The sequence below is a fragment of the Hypanus sabinus genome, chromosome 11 (genome assembly GCF_030144855.1).
Source record: "Hypanus sabinus isolate sHypSab1 chromosome 11, sHypSab1.hap1, whole genome shotgun sequence".
Lineage (NCBI taxonomy): Eukaryota > Metazoa > Chordata > Chondrichthyes > Myliobatiformes > Dasyatidae > Hypanus > Hypanus sabinus.
Window position 1 is genome coordinate 61399936 of NC_082716.1, and position 20484 is coordinate 61420419.

The window sequence follows — 20484 nt, forward strand, 5'->3', positions numbered from 1 at the left end:
AAAAAGAGATGTTGATTTTAAAAATCTGCTATGATCATATTAAAATGACAGATTAGCCTTGAAAAGTTAAATGGCCTATTCCAGTTGTACTCCTTGTTCTTATTATAATTTCTTCATCATATGTCAGTTACACTAGTGTTTTACATCTCTAGGTGTTTTAATAATCTTACTCATCTTAATCTAGAACCTTACAATGCCATAATCAACAAAAAGCTCTGCTGATTTTAATTTTCCAGTATATTTTAATTTACTGCCCATTATTGTATTTAAGAATTATTATCTTGCTAGGATTTATGTACTAAGAAAATAGACCCCCAAAATAATAGAATCATTATTCCTTGTTCTATTTCTTCCTTTTGTTTTTGAGATAGTTGAACTCTCTTTTCTGTAATTGCTGCTCTGTATTTCTGTATTTTCCTAAGAATTAATAAAGAGACAATTGCAAGTCATCAAGTCCATTGTGGCTCATAGAGCAATTCCATTCCCATTTTCCTAATTCCTATGCACTCCTCATATTCCCACCAACTCCTCCTTATCCTACAACTCAGCTACTCACTTGGGATAATTTGCACTGGTATATTAATCTACTAACTGGCATGAGTTTGGGATCTGAAAGAAAACTGAAGCCCTAGGAAGGAAAACCAGTCACAGGAAGAACATTTAAACTCCACAAAGCACTTGAGGTCACTACTGGTTTACTTCCCTTATTTCTTCCTCTAAATCCTTCCTAGTTGTCTGCACGACTCCTTTATTAAGGTGGTAGATCCTTAATATATAATTAATATAGATTCCTTTCATTCTGATTGCCTATATGTTGTAATTGGTGTAGGTACACTCTCTCATCCTCCTTCCTCTTTGGAATGTGTTGCATTCTGCATTTTTTAACCAAATTTATTCTCCACTTCTACAAATACTATGTTCAGTTTATCAAATTAATTTTAAATCTTATTTGCTTTGAAATTGATTATCTTTCCTGTTTTTGCTCACCTTTCGACTGAATTTCTTTCGAGTGTCTTTGTCCTCCTTACTAAAAGAGCGGTAAGGTGATGACAGTTGTCTAAGGAGTTGCTTTTTATCTGAAGAAATTTCATGGTCTTCGCTTTCTAGTTTAAATTTCCTCCAGTCGTTGATCACTCCTTTTGGACCTAGAAATGCAACTGGTTTAATGTTGTTTTGTGCTAGACATGTGCACATTACGAATAACATTGCCTTGATGTAGTTATAAAAAATTGTATGATACAGTAACAAAATCCAGCACCGAGTGGCAAAATGGTGTAGCAGATAGTGATGCTGCTGCTCAACTCACTTGTTTGAGTACAACCTCATGTGCTACCTGTGCTTAACTGACTGTTGTAAATTACCCCTCAAGTATGCTTGTGGCAGGGGAATTAGGGAGGAAATGTGAAAGAAAAATGTCAAGGAATAGCACTAATAATGTTCACATAAGCTTTTCATTTGCTTTACCTTAAATTCTAAGTTTATTATCACTGGCATATGTCATGAAATGTGTTTTGCGGTACAGTGCAATACATTAAAAAATGTTATGGTAAGGAATATTTTAAAAATAGGTAATGCAAAAAGTGAGCAAAATAGTGAGGTAGTGTTCATGGGCCATTCAGAAATCTGATGGTGGAGGAGGAAAAGCTGCTCCTAAAGTGTTGAGTGTGTGTGTCTTCAGGCTCTTGTACCTCTTCCCTGATAGTACTAATGAGAAAAGGGCATGTCCTGATGATGAATTTTCATCCCTGTAGTTCCTGTTATCGCAACATAGAACACATCAGATAGACATGCTGAACTTACTAACTTTGGCAATTCAAAATCTCCAATTATAATAATTTGAGTATAGCAATAGACCTAGTAGAAACAGACAGGCTGGTGGAATATGTGGATGAAAAATTCTGAACTGTTAAGTTTTGATAGGAAGGATGAGAAAGGGCAATGTAATTTAGAAAGCTAATTTCTAAAAGGGATGTATGTACAGAAAGATCAAGCAAAGAATAAATTATTGAAAGGTTGAGAAAGCATACCAGAATATCTTTGCTATGAAATCCAGGAAAAGCAACTCTATATTAGGATAAACAAATGGTTACCAGTTACAGTTATAATTTTCTTCATGCAGTATTTTGAGTTCAGAGTATTTACTTTAATTCTATATTCTTTGGGTAATATCCACATGTAATTCACAGCTCTATAATAAAGGAGATCATGTGAGAGCACTGAAGTCAATACATGAAATGCACTAACAGGTTCATTGTTCATTTGCCTAGTACTCCTGAGTCAAGTGAATTGAAAACCTTCTCTACAAGAAACCAAAGTACATCTACAGGGATCAGCTGGTATATGGAAGTCAAAAATAACTTTAAAATGTAATGATATGTAACCCCTTATTTTCAATCTCCTCTTAGTTATTCTGAAACTAAAAATAAAGGAAAGCTCAGTGGTTCAACTGTTGATTTGTTTTTCCCACCTACTTGGACTTGGTGATATGGTTTAAATTTTTTTTAAGGACTGGACATACCACAGCATAACTCATGATGACTTTAAGCTCAATGTGATGGAATTACCCTATAGAACATGCCAATTTACCTGTATTAGAAGCTGATAATTCAAGATTTCCTTCGGGTTCCACATCTTCATCCCAACTTTGTTCACGGTTCATTCTAGGACAGGTGTGCAATGGAAAGGTATCTGAAAAACAGTCAATTTCAATTCAAGGTCAGTTATGTCTATTGGTAATACAGTTATATAATACAAATTATGATGTAATGTTTCTTCATAGAGAGCTGTAATTTAAGACTTTGAACCTTTAAAAATAAGATTTTGTAAGAAAATGTTCCAGAGAAAGAAAGACCTTCTAATAGTTGGTGTTGAAACTACAGGTCATGATTTTCAGAACAGACTGGTTTGCATACTTCCTGAACATTCTCTATTTTTGGCCTTGTCTGAGAGGGAGCAGTGTCAGACGGATGGTTGAGAAAAATTAAAAATCAAGCCGCCTTCATGGGCTACCACTGAGGTTCATGAAAAGGTGGAAACTAGAACATTACAGTACAGTACAGGTTCTTCGTGCCAACCCTTTAACTCACTCCAAGATCAATCCAACCCTTCCCTGCCACATAGTCCACCATAGCTTTAGACTAATTTACTCTACCTGTTACATAGAAACTTAGAAATCTACAGCACATTGCAGGCCCTTTGGCCCACAATGTTGTGCTGACCATGTAACCTGCTCTAGAAGCAGTCTAGAATTCCCCTATTGCATAGCCCTCTATTTTTCTAAGTTCCATGTACCTATCTAGGAGTCTCTTAAAAGGTCCTATTGTACCTGCCTCTACCACCTTCACTGGCAGTGCATTCCACCCACCGACCATTCTCTGTGTGGAAAAACTTAGTTCTGACATTCCCCTTGTACCTACTTCCAAGCAGCTTAAAACTATGCCTCTTGTGATAGCCATTTCAGCCCTGGGAGAAGCTTCTGGCTATCCACACAGTCAATGCCTCTCATCATCTTGTACAGCCACTGCCATCAGAACAAATTTGTTCCAAGTTTTTTATCTTCAGCAGGTGACTCCTACATTTTCTCAGCAAATATATAGACTGATTCATACTCAGAAAATAGGTGGCAAAAATAAACATGTTCTCTGGACCTCCTCACATGCCGAAAGGGGGCCTGAGCAGATGCTGGAAATCCAGAGCAAACATAAAATGCTGGAATAACTCAACAAGTCAGGCAGCATCTACAGAGGGGAATAATTAGGCAATGCTTCAGGCTGAAACACTTCTTCAGGATTGATGAACTTTGTGTGTTGCTGAACAAAAAAACTATCGTTACTTGCATGCTTTAGCACTTGGACAGAACACATAGCATTATTTTCTGGGTGGGTTTATGCTCTACAGGCCCCTGGTAATTGATTGCCACAACCATTAATCATTTTATATACTTTAATGCACTGGAATAATTCAAAATAGTGAAGTCTACACAGTCCCACAGTGTGCAGTTCATTATTCCTATTCCCTGACATGGCAGCAAGCCATTTATTTGTATAAACAGGACCTTTGCCATATTCCCTGTGATCAACAAGAAATGAAAAGTATTGAGTGAATGATTTTTTAAACTAGAAAGATGAGTAAAAATCAAAAATGCTGAAAACACTTAGCAAGTCAGGCAACAAAACTGGAAAGAGAAACAGAAGCTTTACAGGTGGAAGATCCATCGGAACATCTTTGTTCTGAAATGTGAACTGGCCTTTTAGTGAGTGGAGTTATGGTGACTAGAAAGAAAAGCATGGAAAGCAACTTAATTGCTGCTTACAAGAGAACATTGAGGAAAGTAGAATAGGTTTGCTCTCTTGTGGTTACTAACAAGCATTTAATACATGCTGTACTTTTATGAACATAAGAATTAGAGATTGACCAAAATAAAGTGGTAACCAGGATTAATGGATTTTCCTGACAATGAAGCTCTTCCTATTGTAACCAATCAGTATAACCTTGTCATTCCTTTCTTCCATCACTAGCTCATCAGGGCCTCACTTGTGGCTAAAGAAGGCAGAATGATCTTGATCAAGTCCTTAGCAATCTAATTTCTTGCTGTTTTGAATAACCTGGAGTATATCCCAAAAGGCCCTGGAGACTTGGTGTTCTTAATCAAACCTACCAAACCAAACTTAACTGATCTCATTTTCCTCCAAATCCTTCTCCTTAGTAAATTCTGATGCAAATTACTTATTTAGGATCTCTGCCTCTGAGCACATGTTCCCTCCATTAATCTTCAATAGTCCAAACCTCTTGCTAGTTATCCTCTTGTATTTGACATATGCATAGAATACCTTGGGATCTTCTTTAACCCTACTTACCAAAGATTTTTCATGTTCCCCCTACCAGCTGTTCTATTTCTCTTCATGAGTTCTAGCTTTATAATCCTCGAGGGCTCCATTTGATTTTTAGCTTCCTAATCTTATGTACGCTCTCTTTTTCTTGTCATCCTTGTCCTCCTGAAAGGAATCCATCCTGTACTTTGTATCGCTGATCTTTAAAACCCTCCATGCCAGATGTGGACTTGCCCAAAAACAGCTTTATAAAGTTCATTAGTTCCTGACAACTGAGATGTAGCTCAAATATGCATGCATAGCTCACTGCTCTACTCTCTTGACTGTGTGGCTAAGCATAGTTCAAATGATATCAATATCTTTGCAGGTGACACAACTGGAAGAGCTCAGATGGTGGTGAGGAGGCATACAGGAATAAGATAGATTTGCTGGTTGAGTAGTGTCACAACAAACAACCTCATATTCAACCTGAGCAAGACCAAGGAATTGATTGTGGCCTTCATTAAAGGGGGGATTAGGAGAACTCACACCAGTTCTCATTGAGGGGTGAGCATCTTCAAGTTCCTGGGTGTCAACATCTCAGAGAATCTGTCCTGGGCCAGACATACAGACTCAGCAATAAAGAAAGTTCCCCAAAAACTAATATGTTAGGAATTTGGGGAGATTTAGTATGCAACCAAAGTCTTGCAAGTTTTTATAGATTTATGGTGGAGAACATACCAACTGGTTGTTTCACAGACTGCTATTGAAGGCACTGGATTGTAAGGCTGCACAGGGTCATAGACTCAGCCAGCTTCAACATGTGCACAACCCTCCCTGTCATTGAAGACATCTTTAACAGAGGTGCCTCAAGAAGATGTCATCCATTACTAAGGACTCTCACCATCTGAAAGATACCTTGTTGTTACTACTAACAGGAGGAGCTACAGCAGGCCAAAGACCCATTCTCAATGATTCAGAAACAGCTTCTTCACCTCTGCTATCAAATTTCTGAGGTCCATGAATCCTGCTGGTTTCTTCTTTCTGTGGTATTTATTTTGTAACTGAGGCTAAATTCATGTCTTTGCACTGTACTACTGATGCAAAACAACAACTTTCATATTTAATACAGTGATAATAAACCTGATTCCAAATTTCTCCTGTTCCAATTTAATATTCTTCCACAACGTCCTTACTCATATTTAAAGGAGTTATGGTCGCTGTTCTCTTTTCCCATACTGAAAGCCAGTCACCTTGGCCAGGTTAATTTCCCAACAGCAAGTCTAATATGGCTCCTCCACTGCATATTGATTGAAAAACATTCCTGGATGCACCTAACAAGTTCTGCTGCATTTAAACCTCTTGAAATGTGGTCTGAGTCTATATTGGAGATGTTGAAGTTGCTCACTACAACAGCCATGTTTTTGCATTTTCCCTAATCTTTCTGCATTTCTGTTCACCAATGTCCCAGAGGCATTTGTGAGTCTGCAGTGTACTCGAACTTCCATCAGAGTGATGGAACCTTTCTTATTTTTCAGCTCTATCTGTGTGGACAGTGAATGAGTCCTGTATGATGTCCCCTCTGCATACAGCTTGTGATATTGTCCCTGATTAATAATGCAACCCCTTACCCCTGCCCCCCAACACACACACACTTCCTTTTACCTCCTTTACCTTTTCTAAATCATTAAAACTATCAAATATTTAGGTACTATGTAAATGTATTTTCACTTAATACCCATTACACCAACAGGTGCAAGCACAATCTTGCACAACTAAGACTGATTACTTAATGCTATTAGACCAACAGGGGATAAGCTGGAAAAACCATTTGTGACAACAGGAGCATCATATTGGTCAGTCTATCCAGTTATCAGTTATCCTGGTATTAGGTTAAATGCGCTTATTCTTGTCATCTTTACTGCTAGCAAGATGTGGACCAGTGCAAACTTATTTCTAAATGTTAAGTCTTATTAAGCTCCAAAACTTCTGCTCAATTTGTTGAATATCAACATCATCTGGCCCTCATGCCATTCACAGTACTGATGTCCTCATTTTGTGTTGCAAAGTGGGTTAACCCTATGTATCCAGTGCCCAGAGAGTTCACAATCTTGACCAGATCATCCAGGGATTCACTTGCATTATTGTTGTCAGTCTGATAAAGAGCTGTGCCACTACTTTGGGGCAAAGACTGATTTAACACAATCACTGAAATAATTTCAATTGAGATTATTTCTCAATCTCAGTACAAGAGGCAGTCAGTCTGTCCTTTAACATTAGCCTGGTAATGGGTAGCAAATATGTGGAGATTATTGGAGATTGGTCATACATAGATTACTTTAAACTCCAAAGATTACTGAGACTAACTATCACTTCATTTCAAAAGCACTAGATTTGCAAATAAGCACAATTAAGGAAGGCGAGGAAAGGAACAGAGTCGGTCTATCTGAATGACCAATAATGTCAGCAGTCTGCAACCGTGAAACCTTATCAGCAAATCTCCGCATGGCAATTTAGACATAAAGTTCATTGATAGATTTACTGAATGCAGTAAAGGCATAGTCGCTATTGAAAATTTAACATAAAATCATAAGCCTACGAAGGTTCTTAGTCATCCAGGTCATTGTATATCAAGCAGAGTAAATCAAGACAACTGGACTTGATGTGTTGTCCAGAAGATGTTTTGCCACTCATCCGAGAGGCTTCAGTTTTGATCCATGATGGGTAGCTTTCTGGTTTATAAACTCTATGGGTTTACCAGTGCGTACAGTTGCCTTGATTTACTACTGCTTGATGTAAAATTATAAGGTAATCTCATCATTCACATGACAAAATGTAGGTTGCACTACCTTTTCAACATAATACTAAGCACTGATAAATTAAAGAGTAGGACCTCAGAGGTAATAATCTCAGGATTATTACTGGTGCCACATGCTAGCCAGAGTTGGAATAGTAGGATAGCGAGAATGAATATGTGGCTTGAGCATTGGTGCAGGAGGGAGGGTTTCAGATTCTTGGGGCATTGGAACCGCTTCTGGGGGAGGTAGGACTAGTACCATCCGGATGGTCTACATCTGGGCAGAGCCGGGATCAATGTCCTAGGGAAATTGTTTGCTAATGCTGTTGGGGAGGCTTTAAACTAATATGGCAGGGGGATGGAAGCCACATAGAAAAGAAGAGGGAAGTGATGCAGAGATGAAAGCTAGAGTTAGTGAAGAAAAAAGTAAGAGTAGAGTGCATAAAAGTAAAAAGCAAAAATCGCATAGGTCACTAGATTCTAAAAGGACAATGAGTATAAGGGCACTTTATCTAAATGCCCATAGTATTAGAAACAAGGTTAGTGAACTTGTGGCACAGATCAGTATCAAGGCATATGATTTAGTGGCCATTACAGAAACCTGGTTGCAAGGTGGAGATGACTGGGAATTAAATATCCAAGGGTATCAGGTAATACAGAAAGATAGGCAGGAAGGCAGAGGAGGTGGGGTGGGGTCCTTAATTAAGGATGAGAGTGTGATTGTGAGAGATGATGTAAGATCTACGGAACAGAATGGTTTGAGTCTCTGGGTAGAGATTAAGAATAGTAAAGAGAAAACAATCACTGGTGAGAGTTGTCTATAGGCCACCTAATAAAAATATTGCAGTGGCAGCAGCGATTAACCAAGAAATAACAGGCTTGTAAGAATGGAATGACAGTTGTCATGGGGGATTTTAACTTCCATATAGATTGAGTCAAGGAAGTCTTGAGGAGGACTTCATAGAATGCATCTGTGATGGATTTCTTGAGCAGCATGTTAATGAACCTACAAGGGAAAATACTATCTTAGACCTAGTCCGGTGCAATGAGACAGGTAAGATTAATGATCTTGAAGTCAGGAATCCTCTTGGAAAGAGTGGTCATAGTATGATTGAATTTTGCATATAGATGGAGGATGAAATATATATAAAACTAGTGTATTATGCTTGAATGTGGGAGACTACAACAGGATGAGGGAGGAGTTGGCTAATGTGGATTGGGAGCACAGGCTACTTGCTAGCACTGTTGAGGAACAGTGGAATACTTTCAAAGAGATTTTTCACAGAGCTCAACAAAAGTATATTCCAGTCAAAAGTAAGTACAGTAAGTGTGGGGAGAGCCAGTCTTAGATAACTAAGGAAATAAAAGATAGTATTGAATTAAAAGCTCGTGTACAAAGTCGCAAAGAGTAGTGGGAGACTGGAGGATTGGGAAAACTTTAAAAAGCAACAAAGAACAACTAAACAAGATATAAGGAAAGGGAAGATAAAGTATGAAAGTAAATTAGCACAAAATATAAAAGCAGATAGCAAAAGTTTTTATAAATATATAAAGCGGAAGAGGGTGGCTATGGTCAGCATAGGTCCCTTGGAAGAGGAGAAGGGAAAATGGATATTGGGTGATAAGGAAACAGCTGAGGCATTGAATGACTATTTTGTGTCGGTCTTCACAGTGGAGGACACGTTTAATATGCCAAAGAAGGATGTTAGGGATGAAAAGGGAGGTGAAGACCTCAATAAAATCACTGTCACTAAAGAGATACTGATGAGCAAACTAGAGGGCCTGAAGGTAGACAAGTTCCCTGGTCCTGATGGGATGTATCCCAGGGTGCTGAAGGAATTGGCAGAGGTTAAAGTAGATGCGATGATAATCATTTACTAAAATTCTCTAGACTCTGGGCAGGTCCCGGCGGATTGGAAGACAGCAAATGTCACACCACTTTTTAAAAAGGATATAGGCAAAAGTTGGGCAACTATAGGCCAGTTAGCTTAACATCTGTAGTCCGGAAAATGCTTGAAGCTGTCATTAAGGAAGAAATAGCAAAACATTTAGAAAGGAGTGCTTCCATTAGACAGATGCAGCATGGATTCAAAAAGGGCAGGTCCTGTTTGACAAATTTACAGGAGTTTTTTGAGGACATAATGAGTGCAGTGGATAGAGGGGATCAAGTGGATGTCATATACTTGGATTTCCAGACGGTGTTCGAAAAGATGCCGCACAAGAGACTTATAAATAAGATACAGATGCATGGAGTCGGAGGAAGTGTATTGGCATGGATAGTGGATTGGTTAACCAATAGAAAGCAAAGAGTTGGTATAAATGGGTGTTTCTCCAGTTAGCTGTCAGTGGTGAATGGGGTGCTGCTAGGGTCGGTGCTGGGCCCGCAGCTGTTTACAATTTGCATTGATGATTTGTAAGAGGGGACTGAGTGAAGCGTAGTAAAATTTGCTGATGACACTAAGCTGAGTGGGAAAAAAATTGTACAGAGGATGTGGAGAGTCTGCAGAGGGATATAGATAGGTTAAGTGAGTGGGCCAAGGTCTGGCAGATGGAATACAATGTTGGTAAATGTGAGATCATCCACTATGGAAGGAATAATAGAAGAGCAGATTATCGCTTAAATGGTGAAAGATTACAGCATGCTGTTGTGCAGAGGGACTTGGGAGAGTTTGTTCATGAATCGCAAAATGTTGGCTTGCAGGTACAACAGGTTATTTAAGAAGGCAAACAGAATGTTGGCCTTCATTGCTAAAGGGATTAATTCAAAAGCAGGGAGGTCATGCTGCAACTGTACAGGGTACTGGTGAGGCCGCACCTGGAGTACTGTGTGCAGTCCTGGTCTCCATACTTGAGGAAGGATATACTGGCTTTGGAGGCAGTGCGGAGGAGGTTCACCAGGTTGATTCCAGGGATGAAGGTGTTAACCTATGAGGAGAGATTGAGTCGCCTGAGACTATACTCTCAGGAAGTCAGAATAATGAGAGGGGATAGATAAGATAGAAGTAGGAAAGTTGTTTCCATTGGTAGGTGAGACTAGAACTAGGGGACATTGCCTCAAGATTCAGGAGAGAAGATTTAGGATGGAGATAAGAGAAACTGTTTTTCCCAGAGAGTGTTGAATCTGTGGAATTCTCTACCCAGGGAAGCAGTTGAGGCTTCTTCACTAAATATATTTAAGATACAGTTAGATAGATTTTTACATAGTAGAGGAATTAAGGGTTATGGAGCTAAAAGCAGGTAGATGGAGCTGTTTATGGACAGATCAGCCATGATCTTATTGAATGGCAGGGCAGGTCTGATGGGTTGAATGGCCTACTCCTCCTGTTTCTTATGTTCTTATGTTCACTGCCAGCAAGCAACAATTTGTTTTTAAAATAATTAATGCATGAATATTTTGTCTTTGAACATAATTTCTGACAAACATCTGAAATGTTCAGTATCACAATTTGACATTTAAAATGAAAGATGATTTTAAAGAATAATTCAGAAGAGTACAACACAACAACAGACCCTTTGGATCACAATGTCTGTGTTGAACATTATAGCAAATTAAAGTAAATCTCTTCAGCCAGTGCATGATCAATCCTTCCATACTCTGCATGGACATAAGTATACCTAACAACTTATTAAATACCACTTTCATACCTGCTTCCAACACTGCTCCTGACAGGCCTTCCATTCTCTGTATAAAAATATTTGTCCCACACATCTCCTTTAAAATTTTTGTCTTTAAATATATATTCACTAGTACTCAACATTTCTACCCAAGGAAAAAGATGCCAACTGTCCACCGTATCAATGCCTCTCAAAATTTCATATTATCCACTATCTTCTATCCATACAGCTTCTGATGCTCAGAGAAAACAAACCAAGCTTGTCTCCTTATCGTTCACACCTTCTAATCTAGGCAACATCTTGGCAAACCTCTTCTATGTCCCTTCCAAAGCCTTTACATGCTGCCTGTGATTGAACAATCAGAGCTGCACTCAATACTCCAAAATATGGCCTAACCAAAGTTTTATATAGCTGCATCACGACTTTCTTATTCTTGTACTCAGTGCTCTGACCAGTGAAGTCAAAAATGCTGTGGGCCTTCTTTATCATCCTACCTGTTGTGGGGCCACTTTCAGTGAGCTATGGACTTGAACTCCAAGATCCCTCTGAACATCAATGCTGTTGAGGGTCTTACCCTTAACTGTATACTTTCCATAAGAGATTGGAACAGAATTGGGCCTAATCAGCATAGAGAGCACACAGAAACCCTATCCCTAAGAATCCTCTCCAATGGCTTCCCTACCACAGATGTGAGCTTTCTGACCTATTATTTATAGGATTATCTGTATTTCTCTTCTTGAACAAGAGAACAACATTGGCCACTCTCCAGTCTTTTGGGACCCTCTCTGGAAATTGAAAGTGGGAGGGGGAGGCTTTATCCCTCCCCCTCCTGTCTTCTCCTATAATTTCGGATTTCTCCCTCCCCCCCACTTTCAATCTCTTACTATCTTTTCTTTCAGTTAGCCCTGACAAAGGGTCTCAGCCTGAAACGTCGACTGTACTTCTTCCTATAGGTACTGCCTGGCCTGCTGCGTTCCACCAGTATTTTGTGTGTGTTGCTTTACAACAATAATGTTGCTTTTATGTCTTTTTCTATCTGTTCATCCATCTCCTGGTGGCTATTGGAAGGTCTATAGTATTCTCCCAATGCGAGTGATTGCACCTTTCTTACTTATGAGTTCCACCCATACTGCCTCAGTAGATGAGCCCTACACTATGTCCTCTTTGAATGCAGCTGTGACATTCTCCCTGATTGGTAACCATTTTTACCTCCCTTAGTATCTCATCTAATGGGAAAAGTCTTAAATGTAAAATTTTCACTTGTCTTTTCAATGGAGAAGGACACAGAAGTTAGTGAGTTCAGGGGAGTGAACAGTGATATCCTAGAACAGATTAACATTATGAAACAGAGGTGGTAGAGGGTTTGAAATGCATAGGGGTGGATTAATCCCTGAGGTCTGACCAAGTGTTTCATAAGATGTGGTGGAAAGTAAGGGAGGAGATTTCTGAGGCCCTGTTAGGTATTTTCCTAACTTAGTCATAATTGAGATACTAGACAACTGCTAATGTTGTACCTTTAGTTAAGGGAGCAGGGATTATCCATGGAACTACAGACCAGTGAACTACATATCACTGATGGGATGTAATTGGAAGTGATTCCAAGAGACCAGATTTATTTGCACTTGGAAATCAAGAACTGTTTAAGAATGGAAAATCATTTACTGAGAGTTTTGAAGAGATGACCAAGAGGACTGACGTTGATTGCATCTGCCTTCTAAGCTTAAAATACAAACTATTTTATTGAACCTAGGATCACATTTGAAGCCTTTAATCCTCACTTCCAATGTAGTAGATCTTGAGCTGTACTATTTACAAGGCCTGTACATCTTTTCAGAGATCAGAAATGAACACACCACTCCAAATGAGGTCTGACTAAAAATTTGTACAATAAAGCATTTTTGTATTCCAGCCTCTTTAAGTTAGAAGTCCATAAAGAATAAGAAATTTAGATTAGTACTGAGTGAGTTGTGCAAATTGCTTGTGTGGTTCTTTGACACCTTGCTGTTATCTACATAGTGTATAGAATTTTCCGGTTCTGCCACCTGTTCTAATAGTATTTTCTAGAACACTAGATTTGTGCTTGTCTCTGCCTTGGTTATATCTGGAACTATGGTGTAGAGTTATTTCTCTATCTTATTCAAAAACCTTCTGTACTTCTCAGACTATAGACAAATGTTCTCTTCAGGCCATTTATGAATACCTACAAATATTCCTTTTGTAATGTTGTCACATATTTTTAACTTTTATTAGTATGTTTTAGAAAATGTATTAGTAGCAAATATCCATTCAGAACATTAAAGAAGTCAATAATTTAAAACAAGTGCTCTAAGAAATCGAAGAAAATTAGTACGGTATGTTGAGGGTATAGAAAGATGTGGAGGGAGAAGGATTTTTCAATGACTACAAGCTGCACTCCAGGGATTTGTGTTGTCTTTTCTCACTAACCCACAACGTCATGCACTTAAAACTAATCAATCTGACCAAAGCAGATTGAATACTTCAAATTAAACTATACCTGTTGACAAATGCACTTGTCAGATGTGATGAAGTATATGTAGGTTGATGGGGTGTTAATGGATTAGCAAAAATCCATTTTATCCATTGTGCTGTAACAGAAAACAATCTAATATACCTGGTGATGTCTGCCTTTGCACATAATTACTACATACCTTCTCTCTATTATTTTATTTTGATCACCTCAATTTGTTTCTATTTTCAGCTTTTTCTCTTTCCCTTTTTGCTCTGTGCCCCTCTCTGCCACATTTTAGCTCTGTTTTTCTTACACTTCCCTTGCGTGCTTCCTTTTTTTCTCCATGTGCCCTGATTCTGTCTCTTACATAGAACCATAGAACATTACAGCACAGAAAAAGGCCTTTTGGCCCTTGGCTGTGCTGAACCATTTTTCTGCCTAGTCCCACTGACCTGGCCCATATCCCTCCATACACCTCTCATCCATGTATCTGTCCAAGTTTTTCTTAAATGTTAAAAGTGAGTCTGCATTTACCACTTCATCTGGCAGCTCATTCCACACTCCCACCAGTCTCTGTGTGAAGAAGCCCCTCCAATAGTCCCTTTAAACATTTCCCCCTTCACCCTTACACGTCCTCTGGTTTTTTTTCTCCCCTAGCCTCAGTGGAAAAAGCCTGCTTGCATTCACTCTATCTATACCCCTCGTAATTTTATATACCTCTATCAAGTCTCCCCTCATTCTCCTATGCTCCAAGAAATAAAGTCCTAACCTATTCAAACTTTCCCTGTAACTCAGTTTCTCAAGTCCCAGCAACATCCTTGTAAACCTTCCCTGCACTCTTTCAACCTGATTAGTAGCCTTCCTGTAATTTGGTGACCAAAACTGCACACAATACTCCAAATTTGGCCTCACCAATGCCTTATACAACCTTACCATAATATTTCAACTCTTATACTCAATACTTTGATTTATAAAGGCCAATGTACCAAAAGCTCTCTTTACTACCCTATCTACCTGTGACGCCACTTTTAGGGAATTATGTATCTGTATTCCCAGATCCCTCTGTTCTACTGCACTCCTCAGTGTCCTACCATTTACCTTTGTATGTTCTACCATGGTTTTTTCTTCGTTCCTCCTTTCTTCCTTTCTCAGTCTTCTCTCCTTCACACCCTTACTAATATACTTACTCTTGCATTATCTAAACTTTAACTTCTCGATAAACTCAATGGAAAAACATAAGGAATACTTTAATGATACAGTGTAAGGCTGGTAAGAACTATTTGCCCAATTGACTTTTCCCTTTTGCATCTAGTTTAGGCGTAAACATGTGTGTTTATTGTAACAGACATTCTGATGTAACGTCCTCATGCAGTCATTTCCAAAATTACACACAGACCATCAACGAATAATTTTTCTGAGGAAATTATAAGCTCCGATAGACTTGACTGTTGAATTTTCTATATAAACATTGTACATTCAGGTCTCTTGGTGAGCGTCCAGTAAAGTGCAAAAAATAAAAGGAAGAAAATCCTGGAAAACTGAAATTTTAAAAAGATAAACAGAACTGGCTTGTAAGGCTCTGACAGGTGAGTCCATTTAAGGTGAAGAGTTTAGTTATGGTGCTCTGGGTGTGTGCCCCTCATCAAATTACAGTATAGATAACCAGTTATTTTCCTTTGGTTTGTCTCCATGATGCGACAGTCCAGTTGGCTGGAGGTAATAGTGAACATGACTCCACTAACAGTTTTTCAATCCCATTACACAAACTCGTGTTCTGAAAGATGTTGATTCCTTATTTTAAAGCTGCCTTTCTTTGCTTGAAAGCAGTTTTACTCGAATATCCTTATTGGAGCAAGGTATTTTGATTTACTGTATGTTGGTGAGGTCACAGATATGAGTGAGATGGTTTGGATTGGGGCAAGGTATAAAAGATGCGATGTGTCAGCCGAATATATAACTGTTTAACAGTGTTGTAGCAGTATTTGCTCTGGGGAGATGTTCCATTTACACTCAGGTAAAGAAGTTAATCATTTCACAATAAACACAACAAACGTAATAGGAACCATCAGCTTTTTTTAAAGGTGGAGAGACTGGATGAACATTATAACTTTACATAGTACACTTTTGAAAAGAAAGATACTATTCATAAAATGAATGAAGTGATTTCCTATTAAATTATTTACTTGTCTTTAGATTTTCTTGCATACCTGCACTGATGGAACTTAATCTCCCAAGTGGTCTCACTGATGCTTCTCAAAATCAATGAGCAGCACTGCAAGAATAAGAAGCCATAGTCTTGATTGATCCTTGAGTGTTGCAATCACTAACGACTCAGACTTGTGTTAAATATCATCCTTGGGAGTTAGAAACAATTTAGTATGTCATCAGACTCCTGCAAGTTTCTACACATGTACCATTTGAACTGGTAGCATCACTGTCTGGTATGGCGGGGGGTGGGGGCACTGTGCAGGATCAGTAAAAGCTGCAGCAAGTTGTAACCTCCGCCATCTCCATCATGGGCACCAGCCTCCCCAGCGTCAGGGACACTTCAAAAGGCAATGCCTCAAAAAGGTGACATCCATCACTAAGGACCTCCATTGTCCAGGACATGACCTCTTCTCAATGCCACCGTCAAGGAGGAGGTACAGGAGCCTGAAGACCCATATTCGACGTTTCAAGAACAGCTTTTCCCCCTCCACCATCAGATTTCTGAATTGACAATGAACCCGTGAACATTGCCTTACTATTTTCTTCATTCTTTTTATGTGCTACTTACATATTTTATATATACTTATTGTAATTTATAGTCTTTTTTATAATGATGTGTGGGAATGTACTGCTGCTGTGAAACACCATATCTCATCACATATGCCAGTAATATTAAACCCAATCATCAATCAGAGCACTAGTATCTCTGTACATTGTGCCACATTTGAGAGACACCTAATATACATTCTGTTTTCATAAGCAGATTTCTTAATATGAAATATTTGCAGTAGTTATACATTATGGTCATGCAAAATTCTCTTCAAGTTAATCTGAATATTATCATTAATCAGTAACTTAATCTCATGTTATATATCACAGAAACTAAGTAAACTTAGTTGCCATGAAATCAACCATCCACGTAATATTGAAATCAATATTTTAACTTGAGAGAGTTTTTCGATTCATTAGCAAATGGCCGATGTATGGAAGTCTTTGTTAAGTATGGCTTATTTTCACAGTAAAATGCTGGAAGCATAATGCAAAATCATAGCTATTGTACACTTGGTGTTTATTTATTATGTGAGTTTAGAAAGCAAAAAATGCAATTTCTTAAGTTAACAGGGTAAGAGCCTTTGGAGATCGAATCCTTATTGCAACAGGGTATTCTAACCATATCTCATTATCAATTATTTTACAAGAATACAGAAGACTTAAGGACTGAATGTCATATCCACTTATTTCCATTCTTCCTGACTCAACTTTAAAATCTTGTAGTGGCTCTGCCTTTATATAATCCTAATTTATTTTTTCATTTTATCTGCATTGTAGGATTTTGATGATTTGTTGGTAATTATCCTTTTTTTTATTCATTTGTTTGGGATCAGGATATTATGATACAACCCACATTTATTGCCTTAATTGTCCCTGAGCTGCTTTTTTGAGTGCTCTCATTATGTTATTGGGAAGTTCCAGGATTTGAGTCCAGCCATAATAAAAGAATAATAGAATATTGAAAAGTTAAAGGAGTGCAAAATTTATGGGGTAATCTGCAGGAGATGGATTTTCCATTCACCCATTGCTTTTGCCTTTTTGATGTTAGAGATCAGAAGTTCAAAGGTTCAATTTAATGTCAGAGAAATGTATACAATATACATCCTGAAATGCTTTTTCTTTGCAACCATCCACGAAAACAGAGAAGTGCCCCAAAGAATGAACGACAGTTAAATGTTAGAACCCCAAAGTCCGCCCCCCCCCCCCCACATGTAAGCAGCAGCAAGCAACAATCCCCACTCCCCTCACCGACAAATTCGGGGAGTGTTGTCAATGTAATTGGGAGTGCATTCTGTAGATGGCCATACTGTAACAACTATGTACCTTTGGAAGGAGGAACAAATGTTTAAGATGATGAATAGGATGCCAACCAAACAGTATGGGTGTTGGCAAGCATCTGAAGGTTGAGAGACTTGCACTCATCCAGGAAAGTGGAGAGAATTCTATCACACTTCAGACGTGATTTGAAGATAATGGAAAAGTCTATGGTGTCAGAAGGTGAGTTAGTCACTACAAGATATCCGGTCTCTGACTTTCTCTCATTACCATAGTATTTATGTGGCTGGTTCATTAAAGTTTCTGGTCAACAGTAACCCCAGGATGTTGATCATGAGAGAGACTGAAAGATAGTAATGCCATTGAAAGCCAAACTCAATCATTAAATGCTTTGTTGGTTATAGTTATTGACTAGAGCTTTTCTGATGTAAATTTTACTTGCCACGTATCAGCACTGAACATTTAGGTCTTGCTATTTGCAGGCATGGTGTACTTCATTCACTGAGGACTTCAATGTGGCATTGAACACAGTACAATCATCATAAAACATCGCTGCTTCTGTTATCATAAAAGGAAGCTCACTGATTAAGTAGCTGAAGTTGATTGGTCTGGGGTGTTTTCCTGAGGGCTCCTGCAGTGAGTTTTTGGGGTTGGGATGACTGGCCTCCAACAACCACAAACATCTTCCTTTCAGTATCAAATAGTTGCTATCTTTGGAACATCTGTTCTTTGGGATACCAAATGACTTTAATTTTACCAGGACTCCTAGATGACACTCTCAGTCTAATACTTCCTTAATGTTGAGACCAGTCATTCTCACCTCATCTCACTCTGGATGGGTTGAAACTCAGGCTTTGGTGAGCCAATTATTGAAGAGTGAGTGCCACTTGATAGCACTAATGACAACATTTTCCATCACTTTTCTTTAATTAAGTATGAAGTAGGTAATTAGCATCCTGTTTCACTTGTGCTGTATCTGGGATTAATAAAAACCAACACTGGTAACATGCACTTGTCTGGAAAGTGGACCAATTGAATTAACTCCTCGATGATTGGATCTTGGTTTAAACCAAAGTAAATGCAAAACCTTAATTTCAAGCAATATCAATAAAACAATAAGGCCATTCAGTCCATTGAGCCTCCTTTGCAATTTGATCCTGGCTGATTTATTTTTCCCCTCAATTCCATTCTCCTACCTTCTCCCCCTAACCTTGGACACCCTTACTAATCAAGAACCTATTAACATCCACTTTAAACAAGAACCTGTTAACCTTCTGGTCAAGACAATGCCTACATACAATACTCCTTTGGCTGACATCTTCTGGATAAAACCATCGTTTTCACTTCACATTTGTTTCTTGTTTTTAATGTGATTCTGGAACTGTTGGAGCCTGTGTTTTGCTGTTAAGAGATTGTTTGGGTGGTTCCGTGCTCTGCAGTCTCTGAGAGGGTTCCGGGAGGCAGACGCAGTGTGAGTGAATCTTGTGGTGAGAGGGCTGCAGGATGGCGCATGAGCCGATGTTTAACCAGATTCCGCCAATTATAGCTTCTGTTGTTTGCCAATTAAAGCAACAAAGGTGATTGAAGCATCAAGGTGAGTGCGGAAGTTTGAAGATCATTTGGGTTCCAGCACTCTGCAGTCTCAGAGAGGATTTCAGGAGACAGGTAGCATGCAAAAACCCCGAATCGAGCAGGCTGCAGGATAGAGCACGAGGCTGAGGTTTGGCTCCATTTTGCTGATTATAGCTTCCATTGTTCACCAACTAAAGCAACAAGGGAGATTGAAGCATTAGAGTGAGTGCAGAGGACAGCTTGACTTTTGATCAGTTGCTCTGTACGAAAGAAGGGAAAGGCTGCTGCTGTACCCGGAGCATGTTGCCCAGGTTTTTGCTGCGTTTTGGATGTGGACTTTGACTATAGACTCTTTTTCTCAGTCTCATCGTTTTTATATTGTATTTTTTTCCTGGTTTCTTGTTTTTTTGTGTGAGCCGGGGGATTTGAGGGTCAATGTGCCTGATCTGCTTTATTTATTTTTTGGGTGGTAAGAGGGATTTGGGGGTCAATGTGCCTGTTATGTTTTTGTTCTTTTTTTGCAGGGAGCTGGGATTTGGAGGTCAGTGATCATGCATTCTTTTCTTTCTTGGCTACATGGCTACCCAGAGAATTGAAAAATTTCAGAGTTATATACTTTGATAATAAATGAACCTTTGAAATATGCCCAATGATTTTGCCTCCACAACCATCGGTGGCAATGAATTCCACAGATTCACCACCTTCTAGCTAAAGAAATTCTTCCTTAACTCTGTTCTAAAGGGAGTTCCTTTCATTCTGTGGCTGCCCCTCATCCTAGACTCTCCCACTATTTAAAACATCTTCTCCATGCCCACTCTATCTCGGCCTTTCAATATTCAGTAGGTTTCAGTGAGATACCACCTCATTCTTCTAAACTCCAGTGTGAGTACAGCCAACAAATATTGCTCATTCTTTCCTTCCTGGCCATTCCTGAGATCCTACTTGTAAATCTCCTCTGGATTCTCTCCAATGCCAGCAAGCAGATCCTTGCTCAGATATGGGGCTCAAAACTGCTCACAATGCTCCAAACGCAGGCTGACCAGTGCCTTATAAAGTCTCAGCAATACATCCTTGCTCTTATATTCTAGTGCTCCGGAAATGAATGATAATATTGCATTTGTCTTCCTTACTATGACTCAAACTGCAAGTTAACCTTTAGGCAAAGTTCCCTTGCACTTCCAATTTCT

The 20484-nt window shown here is 38.9% G+C and overlaps 1 protein-coding gene across 6 annotated transcripts in view; it reads right to left on the reverse strand.

The window, feature by feature from the left end:
- Window positions 1-20484, reverse strand: part of LOC132402015 (phosducin-like) — a 145703-nt gene that overhangs the window by 13143 nt on the left and 112076 nt on the right. For all 6 annotated transcript variants that reach the window (XM_059984467.1, XM_059984462.1, XM_059984464.1 and 3 more), the window contains 2 exons: window positions 2587-2688; window positions 988-1145 (listed from right to left, as the gene is read on the reverse strand). In XM_059984467.1, coding sequence (XP_059840450.1) covers window positions 988-1145; window positions 2587-2659 — 231 coding nt within the window. In that variant the 5' untranslated portion in view covers window positions 2660-2688. The remainder of the gene's footprint in view (window positions 1-987; window positions 1146-2586; window positions 2689-20484) is intronic.